This window comes from Myotis yumanensis, unplaced genomic scaffold (genome assembly GCF_028538775.1).
Source record: "Myotis yumanensis isolate MYYU_CA2020_CCGP unplaced genomic scaffold, mMyoYum1.0.hap1 SCAF_2, whole genome shotgun sequence".
In the NCBI taxonomy this organism is placed as follows: Eukaryota; Metazoa; Chordata; class Mammalia; order Chiroptera; family Vespertilionidae; genus Myotis; species Myotis yumanensis.
The window spans coordinates 4058330-4072244 of record NW_027223753.1 but is presented as its reverse complement, the minus strand read 5'-3'; the positions used below and the strand labels follow the sequence as shown (position 1 = coordinate 4072244).

At 55.3% G+C, this 13915-nt stretch overlaps 1 protein-coding gene across 11 annotated transcripts in view; it reads right to left on the bottom strand.

Annotated features, from left to right (window-relative positions):
* The window catches only part of CAMTA1 (calmodulin binding transcription activator 1), a 674030-nt gene that overhangs the window by 5469 nt on the left and 654646 nt on the right, over positions 1-13915 (bottom strand). For 5 of the 11 annotated variants that reach the window (XM_070403987.1, XM_070403992.1, XM_070403991.1 and 2 more), the window contains 4 exons: positions 12622-12642; positions 10703-10896; positions 9005-9079; positions 5975-6005 (listed from right to left, as the gene is read on the bottom strand). In XM_070403987.1, the coding sequence (XP_070260088.1) occupies positions 5975-6005; positions 9005-9079; positions 10703-10896; positions 12622-12642 (321 nt within the window). The remainder of the gene's footprint in view (positions 1-5974; positions 6006-9004; positions 9080-10702; positions 10897-12621; positions 12643-13915) is intronic. The other 6 variants (XM_070403988.1, XM_070403993.1, XM_070403989.1 and 3 more) reach the window with 3 other exon arrangements.

Genomic DNA, 13915 nt, shown 5'->3' with positions numbered 1-13915 from the left:
GTAAATACTCTGCTATGAAATGAGTGACTGCCTTGCACACCGCTAAGGGCAGAGATGGCTACGGCGGTTGACAAGGGAAAATCAGACATGGAGGTTGTCCGACAGTTTCAGATCCATTTAACTCCAGAGCTAATGTGGAGAATTCGTTCTTAGCTTCGTGCTGAGGTGCGCAGACACTGGCATTGTGACATCGAAATGTCTCAGGTAGCCGGGCTGTGGTGGCTCAATGGATTGAGCGCCGTCCCATGGACCAAGAGGTCCTGGGTTTGACACCCAGTCAGGGTACACGCCTGGGTTGCGGGTTCGATCCCCAGTAGGGGGTGTGCAGGAGGCAGCCGATCAATGAGTCTCTCTCATCATTCCTGTTTCTATCTCTCTCCCCCTCTCCCTTCTTCTCTTAAATCAATAAAAAAAATGACTCCGGTATGTTTTTAAAAACAGGAAGTCATTGAGGGAGGACTTTCGGGAAAAGGGAAGAGAACACTTATGTTCCAATAGCTCAGGGGTGGGCAAACTTTTTGACTCGAGGGCCACAATGGGTTCTTAAACTGGACCGGAGGGCCGGAACAAAAGCATGGATGGAGTGTTTGTGTGAACTAATATAAATTCAAAGTAAACATCATTACATAAAAGGGTACGGTCTTTTTTTTTTTTTTTTTTAGTTTTATTCATTTCAAACGGGCCGGATCCGGCCCTCGGGCCGTAGTTTGCCCACGGCTGCAATAGTTGCACAGGTGACTTAAAACTTGTTACCTTCTCTAGTCCTCATGACACCACCTTCTCCCCAGTTTGTAAATGGACAGCACTGGATTGATGGACGTGAGCAGCTGCCCCGTTAACCGATGCTCCAGTTAACAGACGGCAGTGCAGGGGTTCGAGGCCACCTGCTGCCTCCAGGACCTCAGGATAACAAAGAAGTGTTTCTCAGGTTCTTACTTTATTGGCTTTTCCCAAAACACTTGATAGAAGACGCATCTGGAAAGCGTCCCTGGCCTGAGAGAAGTGTGTTGTCGAAAACCGATGACAACAATTGCGTTTTCCCATTCTCAGATGTCGTCCTCTGTCTGACCCAGTGGTGAGTTTATTCCAACGTTTTAGAGAGAAAAAGTACCTCCCCATCAAATGCATGTGCCGATTTCTCAACATAGATTCGAAACGTGAAAGGAGTGGGCCTAAGAGTCAGGGGAATGGAAAGATTTTTAGCCTCGTGCTCCAAGCTGCGATGTGTAGCCCCCACTAAGGCTCTCACAGTCTGCCCTACGGGAACCCATGGGACCGGAGGGCAGTGTCGGGGTAAGAGACGTGTCTGATTGTTTTGTTTTCGATCAATTATCAATCCAATAAAGTATGTGTGAATGTCACACTGTCTCCAAAGACACAGAAGACAATGAGTTCTCTTACTGGAGTGGTTTAGAACAACACCCGATACTGTCACATTTTGTTAACGAATTCTAGGGAATAGAGGTTTCAAATCAGAGTGTTTCCGATAGTTACAGGAACTTGTTGGTTCCTCTTAGCCAAGTTACAAATAATCCCTAAAACGCACAGGTCAGCTAAAACCTTACCGACCACAGTAAGGACACGCAACAGTAGTCCCACAGTCACCATCTCGGTGAGAGTCTACTTGCTTACTGGTATTTCCGAGCTAGGATGAGTGGGGAACTCAGGGAGAGAGAGGTCTGGCCGTTTTCCAGAAAGCCCATTGGATTGCAAAACGAAAGAGCCGGCAAGGCCCAATGAGGAGGACCCGGAGCAGGTGGCTGTGCTCCAAACAGGCCCCTTTCCCAGAAGAGGCAAGTGAAACAACATTGAGGCTGAAACGCCCCCCACGGTGACACATCCCCATCCAGTGCCTCGGCCCCTCGGGCCCCTCGGAAACCTGAAACCGGCTCTCATCAGATGTGACCAGGAAAGTGGGAGCCCCCGCTGCCGGCCTGGGCTCCGCTCCCTCTCGGCTGAACGGCCCCCCTGTCAGGCGTTGCTGGAGGGCGGCCCTCGCAGAGAAGCACGTGTAACAGCGCAGAGTAGCAGCAGAATGTGGGGAGGACCCGCCCGGGGCACCTCGCAGGGCGTCGGCTCTCGGTTAGTTGCCTAGGTAACGGCAGCATCTGCCAAGTCAAGTGTTTGGAAACCCAGTCGTCAAATATAGAGAAAACTGTGTGGCCTAAAAACATGTGTCCGGGCCGGGGTGGCTTGGAGGCTGGAGGCTGAGAATCGACCCAGGAACCAGGAGGTCAGGGTCTGATTCCCGGTCAGGGCACCTGCTGGGGTTTCGGGCTCCATTCCCAGTGGGAGGCGTGCAGGAGGCAGCCGATCCATGGTTCTCTCTCATCGCTGATGTTTCTGTCTCTCTATCCTCTCCCCCCCCGCCCTCTCTCAAAGGAAATATCAAAAACAAATAAATAAATAAAAATGTGTGCCCAAGAAGTGTGATCTTTTCTTCCTCCAACTGGGGTTCCTTTATCCCAGTGGGACAGCGCCACCCACCTTCACTGACGTGGTAACTCAGCCAGCGGTTTCCAGGAAGAGGCGGGGTAGGGCCCCGAGCGCCCGCTGCCTGTAATGACTGCAGTGCCTGTAATGACCTGCAGTGACAGACTGTAATGACCTACAGTGCCTATAATGACCTGCAGTGACTGCCTGTAATGACTGCAGTGCCTGTAATGACCTGCAGTGACAGACTGTAATGACCTACAGTGCCTATAATGACCTGCAGTGACTGCCTGTAATGACCTACAGTGCCTATAATGACCTGCAGTGACTGCCTGTAATGACCTGCAGTGATTGACTGTAATGACCTGCAGTGACTGTAATGACCTGCAGTGATTGACTGTAATGACCTGCAGTGATGTGACAGGTCACGAAGCCCACACCTGGAGGATAGATCGTTATGAGGGTCCATTCCTGACCATTTCCCTTCCGCGTGGGGACCTGGGTTTCCGCCATCGGATGGAGGCACGTCCTGTTACCTGCCCGGCACAGCCCATGGGGAAGCAGTGCTCCCGGCAGGTGCGCGGGGGGTTTCTCGGCCTCAGCCATCCTGCCGGCACCGGCCGAGAGCAGCAGACACCTCTCACCAGGGAAGGAGTGGAAGCTGTTGGCTCCACCTCCGTGTCCAACAAGCTTCCTCCTAAACGGGCAGCGAGGGCATCCAAGACCAGACACACCCCTAGGATATCAGCAAGAACCCGAGGATGCTGTTTAAGGCTAAGCCTGCAGGGAAAAGCTTTTCCTTAGCCTTCCTCGAGTGAAGACAGAAAGTGGGGTGCATTTCTGGTTGCTGTGCTGTGGGCCTCGGCTGCTGTGTCTCAGTCCTGGTGGCCGACATCGTCCCATGCCAGGGAGCCTCTGGGGCGTTAACCAACCGGTTGGGGTCACCCAGGGTTTCACAGACACTGTCCCATGACGTTTAATTAAGTTTCCAACTAGTTCTTCTCCCGGGGAAACCGCGGCACCGTCAGTGCTTCATCAGTTGACCAAGTGCGTGTATCACCTTCTTTCACACCCACTCCAGGGAAGTGGCTTCTCCCCAGAGAATGATCTGCCTCCGAGAGCCAGCTCAGCTTGGGGACCAAGAGCCAGCTCAGCTTGGGGACCACGAGGAGTGTCCCTGCGATGTCTGTGAGGGGACAGGGAGGGAGCGATCGCACTGGCCGTCAGACAAAGCCAGAGGCCAGCTCTCCCTCGAGTCACCGGGCGAGGTAAAGACAAACATTCTAGAAGGACCCGGAGGCTTCTCAGCTCCTCTCCCCGGACCCCGCTACAGGCTCTGGGCGGAAGGAGGCTATGAATCCCAACTTCCTGAGGGGACTTCTGGGAGCTCAGGACGGATGCAGGGGGCACCTGGGAAATTAAGGCGGACACTGGCTGGCACTGAAGAGCATCCTTGAGAAACAAGGTCTTAAACACGGTTCCTCACACGCCAGGAGCTAACAAGCCTCACAGCACACAAGCAGCCGCTTCAACTAAATGCCGGCTCCTCGCAGCAGACGAGTATGAAGCTGGTATCACAGGCCAGACAGAGCGGCTGTCAGTTCAGCGGAATCCGAGGGCACGCAGTGTTCCCTTCGGAAAAGCTTCTAAATGGACAAAGCATCATCTCTGTGTGCAGAGGGCGAGAGGGACTGGGAAGAGAGCAAGGAGACTTCTGTCCCCTTCTCATCCTGAACCCCAAACACAGGCCCCTCCGAGCCGGCTCTGCCGCCCGGGACCCCGACTATTCCACTCGCCTAACCCTGGCAAGGACGGACTAGTTCCACTTACAAAAGCGCGTAGCTGCTTCCTTATGATCTTTTACACAGTGGCCCCTTCGATGTGACGATCCATGGGATTACATAGGCGAGACTTTAAGTCTTTTATAGAAATGAGGCCTGGTTTCGAAGAACTTATAAAAACTCAATTCTCCTGGTACTGCAGGTCGGCAAACTAGGGCCCCTGGCCGGCTCGGCCCGAGCGTCTCTGTAAGGGCCGTCTCGTGAGAAGGGCCACCCTCTCCGCCCAGGGACTCTCCACAGCTGTGTTCCAGCTGCGATGGCAGAACCCAGTGGTTGCCATGGAGACGGCCTGACCTTTGAAGGAAAAGCCAGCGGACCCTTGGCTTCCGCTAGAATGAATTGACATCAGCGTCGACACAGATGCAGTCAGTGGGGAGTAACACCTCCGGAAACACGCGAAGCTTCAGGCGTTTTGAAGGCTGCTCTTTCCTCGGGAATCTCACAGGTGACTACGTGACGTGTTGGTGTAGAGCAGCGGTTCTCAACCTGTGGGCTGCGACCCCTTTGGGGGTCAAATGACCCTTTCACAGGGGTCGCCTAAGACCATCGGAAAACACATATATAATTACATACTGTTTTTGTGATTAATCACTATGCTTTAATCATGTTCAATTTGTAGCAATGAAATTGGGGGTCACCACAACATAAGGAACTGTATTAAAGGGTCGCGGCATTAGGAAGGTTGAGAACCGCTGGTGTAGAGTGAAGGAGGAGGGGTGCCATGGGAAGTCGAGAGAGATTCCCACGTCATATTTCCGGGGCATCTTCTCTCAGCACGACGTACGTACAAGACAAACGTGGACAAATTAATCTACCCGGAAGCCTGTGTTCGGTGACTTAGATGCCCGGGTTTTAAACCCGTTTTCTGGCATGAAATCCTTGATTACCACTTAAGACCTGTCCCAGTCCCACCGGCGGGGACGCTCACCCCGCTGCCCGCTGACACATGAACATCCTGCTCTGAGGCCTACAGAGGCCCCTGCGCCATCATGTCTTTAAAACACCAGTGATGGGAGCATCGCCTCTGAGCTGCAGCAGGACACAGGGAGGTGCGAGCCCTCGCACCGCATCCCCGGCCGGCTTTGCCCTGAAACGCTGGAGGTCAGCTTCGCTCGCGCTGTTACAGCGAACGTCGGGGCCGATGCTGACAGGGCGGCTCTGGGTGCTGACTGATCTCGCAGCGTCAGGGAAGGGAGATTAGAACATAACACGGGAGGGACAGGGGCCTGGGGAAACGGTCGTTCTACACAAGATAGAGATTCGTTAAAGATCACAAAGCCGGTACCACTCAGGGAGCCTTCTTGCTTTAGACATTTGGACCCAGCAGATGAGAGACGTTCGCGAGGCAAATGGCCTCGCTCCCAAGTACCCGCTCGCTCCCTGTTTCAGCCTGAGAGTCCCACGTGTGCCCCCAGCCGCCCGTGTGCACCGGAGGCGTCTCCCCCTCCTCCGCATGCCCGGTTCGGCCTCCACGCCCCCCCTTTGCTTGCTCATGCATCGGGCATCGGCACACCTACCCAGGGTGACTGTTCTCCTACGAAGGAGCAGTGTTAGTAGTCAGGGTTAGTTTCACTCGGGGCTCATTTCATTCAATGGATGTGAAACTTACTGCATACCTCGGCGCAGCCCCATGCAAGCAAGCAGAAAGCAAAGACTGAAAATGGAGGCAAGGTGAACGGGCCTGCAGGCAGCTCACTCACCCTTTTGTACAGCCTATGGTCCGCCAGGGGGCTTCAGACAGTAAAACAACACCAGACAGCTATTAGCACGGAGGCTCACGACAGAGGCTCACAAATAGCTTTACTTCAACACAAGCAGAGAGTTTAAAGTGGTCCCTTGGATGGGAAGGGAGCGTGGTGGTCTGGTATGTGAGATGAGCAGGTAGGGAATCTACCAATGTATTATTTTTTATTTCCTATTGTTATTATTTTTATTTAATCCTCACCTGAGGATATTTTTTCCGAATTTATTTCTAGAGAGAGAGAGTGGAAGGGAGGGAGGAGAGGGGGAGACGGAGAGAGAGGGAGAAACATCGACGTGACAGGTCACGCCGACCGGTTGCCTCCCGCAGGAGCCCCTACCAAGGGCTGGGCAACCTGCAACCGAGGTACGTGCCCTTGACTGGGAATCGAGACCGTGACCCTCCAGTCCGCAGGCGGATGCTCTGACCACTGAGCACACCAGCCAGGGCACCAAGTTATTTTTAAGTCTAGAAACGCTGGGGTCATGTGACAGCAAGTCCTTAAGCGATGGGACTCCTGAAGCCACTGCCTGCCCACCTGCCTAAGAGGGGTCCCGGGAGGCCTCCCGTTTTGATGCCTCCGAGTGACAAGCCACACGGAGTGCCTCTGAGAATGGGGCTCATGAGCCTGATGGAAGCAGGGCCTCACCCGTCCGTCTGTCCGTCCGTCCGAGGGAGGCATGAGCGCCACCTCCCAGGGGAGGCTCTCGGGGTCCCCTGGGCTCCCGCATCGACAAGGAGCGGAGTGAGTGCCATCTCAGCCGCGTCCAAAGCCCAAAGGTCACTGCAGTCTCCCTGCCCGCGTCTAAGACCCGAACCAGGGGCGGGCACGGAACCGAGCGGGCCGACAGGGCCTCTCACCCCGAATCACGGGCAGACCCGGAGTCCATAGCCTGACCTTCTCTTCCTCACACACCTTCCTGTGGCCTGCCCAGGTCTCTGCCAGTTAAAAGAGTAACCTGTGACGGGCAAAACCTCCATGGCCTTCTCCTCCGCCAGTTTACGAAAGAGGACTCTAAACACAGGAGCAGAGGATGGCTCAGCTCAGCCCGCTCTGGAGGTGGCCGTCCGTCCCGCGCCCGATGGAACAGCACTGGGCTGGGGCCACAGAAGAAAAAGCTCACCGTCACCTCACTGGGCTGCATCGCCTGCCTCGTGGTCAGAGCCGAGGCGAAGGCTAAAGGAACGGGACAGATGAACTGGTGGACACTGGGTTTGCTGGAAGTGGCCTCAGGAAGGGACTGTAAAGACAATTTCCTTGACAACAAACTGTCTGGGAAGCAGGCACCGCAGCCCCCCGACCCCTGGAGGGAGCCCCAGGGGCTTCGCGGGAAGGAGGGTGCTGACCTCCGTGAGCACGCGGAAAGGGTGGGGGGGGAGGGAAGAGGGTCCTGGACACCCTCCTGGAGGAAGGAAATAAACCCCTCTCTTCGGATGCGAGGACTCCACGCAGGACGGAGTGACACAGAGGCTGGTGTGGGTGAGGCTGGTGGGACTGACCTTGTTACGTCAGAGCACAGCCCACAGGGACCTGCCTGTCCTAGCGAGACCTGTGTCCGCATCAATGGGGCGTCTCCTGGCGTCTACCCACCAGCTAATCCCGGTGGAGAGCGAGCGGGCAGCTGAGTGTGTGAGAGCTCCTGGCAGAGCATTCTGGCTCCGGACACCTGCCATATCCGAAAGGAGGCACTTTTTAAAGCAGCGGTTCTCAACCTGTGGGTCGCGACCCCTTTGGGGGTCAAACGACCCTTTCACAGGGGTCGCCTAAGACCATCGGAAAACACATATATAATTACATACTGTGTTTGTGATGAATCACTATGCTTTAATGATGTTCAATTTGTAACAATGAAATTGGGGGTCACCACAACATGAGGAACTGTATTAAACGGTCGTGGCATTAGGAAGGTTGAGAACCACTGTTTTAAAGATTTTATTATTGCTAACGTGTGGCTCCGGCCCTGGTCCCTTCTGTCGCCATGGAAATGAATTCTTTTGTTCGTTTAAGTAAAAGTACAGGCAGCCAGTGAGCCCCTGTGAAGACTCAAAGTCCAAATGCTTTCAAAGTTCGCGAGCAGATGGCTTGAGGAGTGAGAAAAGCGAAAGTGAAACGAAACCTCTAGGAATCGGACTGGACCTGACATGGGCTTTCGGGGCGACTGGACAGGCCGGGCCGTAAGCGAACGGCACGGCTTCCCAGAAACGCCAGGACCACAGGGACAGCGGCCTGGACGCGGCCGGAGGCCACTGTCACAGCCGGCGGCCTGGGCGGCCCGAGTGAAGGAAACCGACTCTGCACCAGCCCCCGGAATCCAAGGACAGAGCCTGATCTTCACCAAGAAGAGTCCAGCTCAGGGGGGAAACACGGAGAAAGCCGGCCGGCCTGGCTCCCCGGGAAGGGGCGGGGTCTGGGGAGCCCACTGTCTGCTACTGAACGCGGGCCTCTAACCTCAGGGGGCGCCCTTCCCTAGAATCTCTCTGTCCCTCCTCAGCCTGGCTTTCCTGGGGGATTCGAGCCTGCTGTCTGCCACGCGTCCAGCAGAGGGCGCCAGCCGCGCCCCCCCTCCCCCCCACCTCCCAGACAGTCCACTTCTCTCCTTCCCTGGAGAAGAGAAGCGTTTCTTTGTGTTTTGGATGCACAACAGCCCAGTGAGGCTCACGGTGAAGAGCAGACTGCGATGGGGCACGGAAACCACAGCTCAGAGGGAAACGTGGAATTAGAGCTCATCCAGCTCAGCTGTCCTCACACCGAAGTAAACCAGAAACGCCGGCACGGAGCTCCGCTTGGCACGGCGCCCAGCTCCCAGCGGCAGCAGCTCAGTCCCTAGTTCGGAGCTCTATGTCCCGGTGTCACTGGGAGGTTGGCCCTGACTCTCTGCAGGAGGGGGGCTGGCTGTCCGTGGGGGTGAATGAGTGGCTCAGCGATCAGGCTGTTCTGTGAGCCGTGACGTGACGAGTCAAACGCACAGATGCGGATGCATGTACCTACCTGTGGCGACAGCGTCGTAGAAACCGCATTATTTTCCGAGCAGCTTGATCCTGCTTTTTGGTTAGCAAACTGCTCCTGCAAAGAAAGCCAGAATGTTCACTATTGTCACGAGGAGGGTGCTGTGAAGCCAGAATGTTCACTATCCTCACGAAAAGGGTGCTGTGAAGCTTCCTACGTGGAAGCGGGAAGCTCGCGGCCGGGGTGCTGGGATTGTCATGACACAGTGCGTGTAGCAAACCCAACAGCGGAGCAGAACCCTGGAACCCGGGACTTCCATGGGAACCGTGGGGGCGTCACTGGGGAGTGGGCAGTGGGGCGGGGGGAGGGAGAGAGGGGTGGAGAAGCACCCCCAGCTTGCCGGGAGCCAACGTGACACTGACAATTGATGTCAGAACTGTCCTCCCGACTCTGCCAGGTGCTCGCTTTGCTGAGAAAGGCGTCCCAGGCTCCTCCGTCTAGAGCAGTGATGGCGAACCTATGACACGCATGTCAGAGGTGACACGCAAACTCATTTTTTTGGTTGATTTTTCTTTGTTAAATGGCATTTAAATATATAAAATAAATATCAAAAATATGTCTTTGTTTTACTATGGTTGCAAATATCAAAAAATGTCTATATGTGACACGGCACTAGAGTTAAGTTTGGGTTTTTCAAAATGCTGACACGCCGAGCTCAAAAGGTTCGCCATCACTGGTCTAGAAGCTGCCCTGCCTGCCTTCAGTACTCCCTCTGGGCTACTACTTTCTTTTTTTTTTAAATATATTTTATTGATTTTTTACAGAGAGGAAGGGAGAGAGACAGAAAGCTAGAAACATCGATGAGAGAGAAACATCGACCAGCTGCCTCCTGCACATCTCCCACTGGGGATGTGCCCGCAACCCAGGTACATGCCCCCGACCGGAATCGAACCCGGGACCCCTCAGTCCGCAGGCCGACGCTCCATCCACTGAGCCAAACCGGTTTCGGCGTGGGCTACTACTTTCTAAACTTCTGTCTCCCTGTCCTCACACACACTCTCAGCAAGAGCTTCTCTCCACTCCCCCCGGCCTTCCGGGTGGTGACCGTGCGTCACAGCGGCCACCGTTTCCAGTGGAAACTTGGCTCCTGCCAAATCCTGATACAAGTGGAAATGCGGCGGAGACGACAAATAAATGGGTGGGAGGCGAGGACAAAATAAGCCAAACAGACCAAGAGGTGACGACAGAGGCCTCACCCGCAAAGCCTGGGATCTGGAAAGATAATCACTGTACAAGGCCCCACCCCCACAGGCCCTGCCCCCTCCGCGGGCTGTGTGCACCTGACCTGCGCCCACCTGAGCCTGCGCCCACCTGACCTGCGCCCACCTAACCTGTGCCCACCTGACCTGCGCCCACCTGAGCCTCTGCCCACCTGACCTGCGCCCACCTGACCTGCGCCCACCTGACCTGCGCCCACCTGAGCCTCTGCCCACCTGAGCCTGCGCCCACCTGACCTGCGCCCACCTAACTTGTGCCCACCTGACCTGCGCCCACCTGAGCCTGTGCCCACCTGAGCCTGTGCCCACCTGAGCCTGCGCCCACCTGACCTGCGCCCACCTGAGCCTCTGCCCACCTGAGCCTGCGCCCACCTGACCTGTGCCCACCTGACCTGCGCCCACCTGACCTGCGCCCACCTGACCTGCGCCCACCTGAGCCTGCGCCCACCTGACCTGCGCCCACCTGAGCCTCTGCTGCACGATGACCGCGGTCCGGCGCGCCGGCCGCCGCTGGCCGCACCTCCGGTAGCTGCGGTAGAACTTCTGGATGAGCACGGCCGCGCGCCGGCTCTGCTGGAACTTCTTCTGCTCGTAGTAGCTGCGGAACTTGCTCTGGATCAGGATGGCGGCCTGGGTCATCTTCTTGTACAGCGCGTACTGCGGAGACAGAGGCAGAGCGTGACCACGGGAGCGCGTGGGGCTGTGCTCGGCTCTCGGTGAGAAGTCACTCTCCCCTCGCCGTGTTCTCCGTTTCCGGCTTAACTGCCAAACAGGCCCGCCAGGCCTCTCTCCACCTACCTTTCCAGAACGAAAAACATTACCTAACGGTCATCTCCCGACGATGTATTGCTTTTTTAAGGTGCTTTGTTCCCCCCAAATTCCCAAATATATTGCCCTTCTTGAAAAAAGAATTCTTTTTTTTAAAGATTTTTCTAAAATTGATTTTAGAGAGGAGGGGAGAGGGAGAGAGACAGAAACATCAATGATGAGAGAGAATCATTGAGCGCTGCCTCCTGCACGCCCCACACTGGAGGTTGAGCCCACAACCCGGGCATGTGCCCTGACCGGGAATTGAACCCTGACCTCCTGGTCCATAGGTCGACACTTAACCACTGAGCCACACCGGCCGGGCAGAAAAAAAGAATTCTCAATAGCAATCCACTTAGACACGTAGGAAAGTAAATGTTAAGTGTTTAAGATGAATCCTTGCTCCCCACTCTTGGAACCTTTTTAACTACCTGCCATTATGGCCCCCACTCCCCGCTCACTATCAGCCCATCAGCAAACTCCCGAGTTACAAGGTCCCAAACACAAGGCTTATCATGAAACGCTGACACCTTCGAGCCATTTTAACCTGCGGGAGATGAGCACTCAGAGGGCCAACGCCAGGCGAAGCTGCGAGGCCCGGAAAGCCGTTGTCACCGGGCCAACCGGGCCGGCTCCGGGGCTGGCGGCTGGGCTCAGGGAGGGAGGAAGGCACGGGAGCAGGAGCCCCGTCCCTCTCCGTCTCCGGGCGCTACAGACTCAGAGCTCTCTGTCCGTAAGAATCTACATCCACGTTGCTCAGGAAACAGAATACGACTAGGGTGGGTCGGGGGCGAGGAAGCGCTCAGCTTTCAAGAGGGCAACTTACCATCGGAGGGAAACGCTCGCAGGACATCCCTGCGCCTAGTGTGTCTGCATGTATGCGGTGGAATGAGGGAGGGAAGGGGCCTCCCGGGCTGTGCAGGACACAGGGCCCTTCTGCAGGGACCTTCTCGCCTAACCCCACCTGCTTTACACTCCCATTCGTCCAGGAGTCTTTTTTTAAAAATATATATTTTATTGATTTTTTACAAAGAGGAAGGGAGAGGGATAGAGAGTTAGAAACATCGATGAGACAGAAACATCGACCAGCTGCCTCCTGCACAATCCCCACTGGGGATGTGCCCGCAACCAAGGCACATGCCCTTGACCGGAATCGAACCCGGGACCCCTCAGTCCGCAGGCCGACGCTCTATCCACTGAGCCAAACCAGTTTGGCCGTTCAGGAGTCTTTTAAGACAAGGACGCCGGGTCCCACAGCGCCTCTGGGGCTTCCCGGCGGCGTGCCCTGGGAGAACGGGCAGTTTACTTTGTGGCTCACGGGGCTCATGTCACTGGCTGGGGTGGGCTCTTCAGATGGACATCAGCCCAAACAGTGTCCAGTTATGGCTACTGAATAAGCATGAGGTCCCCGGAGGACAGACGCCCTGTGGTCAGCTGGCCTGGCGGGGGGGGTGGGGGTGGGGATGGCTGATTCATGACCCTGCCATCGGAATGGCCCCTTCGTGTCGCTGGTGATGGGAGTGGAGTTTGTGACTCTGGTGGAATGGTTTGTGAGAGGACTGGGTGTGGCATTACCTTCAAGACTATCCATGTCAGCTTTGGGGGAGAAACAGAGAATACAAGATTAACGTTAGATCGCTCGACGGAAGGAAGCTGAAAAGCCAGAACCAATGACACTCCCACCACCGCCACCACCAGCCGAAGGGCGCGCTGGCTGGATCCAGGCCTCCGCCTTCCAAAAGACTTGCCTCCTATGGGTCAGTATTGCAATAAAGGATGCCTTCCGTCCTGCTGGCTGTAGATGACACTTCTTTGGGATGGGATTTAAAAAAAACACAACACTCAGAATACCAAACTACCAAACTCAGATTTGGGAATAGATCCCTGTTGTCAGCACAGGCTTGAAGCTCTGATTCTGGGTGTCTATCGCTTGTGCGAAGAAGCCCGCCCACCGAGAGAAGCCCGTGCGCAGAGCAGCGCCCCCTGCCGCCGGGCTGCGGGAACTGCGGTGTCAGCGTTTACACAATAAACCTTCATTTTCTGGGATCATGAACTCAACTGGCTAAAGCTGAAGAGGCCCCCTCCCCCACCCCACGCAGGAACAGAGCGTAATCCTAGAGAAACTCGACAAAAGGCAACCCACATCGGACACCAAAGCCCTGGATCGTATCAAGGGAACATCATCCCAAATTTCTACCTGGCGATTATACACCTCGGCATTGAGCAGGTCCCCAATACACATTTAAAACCCACGAAAAGCACAACCTGATAGAAGGCTCCAGAATCTACTGACAGGATTGAACTTTAGCACATGAACCACTCAAAGCTCCATCAGACAACGTCTTCTATTTTCTAGCCTCCTCGGGATGGTTACAAAGATCTAACATTTTAATTTCTCTGAACCTCAGCTTCTTTGTCTGGAGGACGGAAATACAGTTGTTTCCCTTAAATGATGGTAAGGAGCGGGTGAGACGATGCGCCTGGAAGACCTGGTCCCTCTGCGAGTCAGCCCCCCTCCCTCTGGGTTGTCCTGGAAACAGTCACAGGGCAGCCAAGAGCGCGTGCTGCCGTTCCCGCATCCCTTCACTGAGCGCTGCAAACGCACGTTAAGGTTCTCAACGACGTTTGTGATTCTTCACCATAAAATGCGTAAGAAGCAGCTGCAAGGGAAACTGGCTGAGGATGACATAGCTTAGTTCAAGGTCAAGGGCGACAGCCAGCACTGACCTCCAGCCGCCACAGTCAACTCCGTGAGGCTCTTTCCTCACCACGGGGCTTATGGGTGAAGTTATGGCAACACAGACCCTCACAGACCAATACCGAAGGCCAAACACTGGAACAGAAGTTATTTTGTGGCCTATGTCTAGTT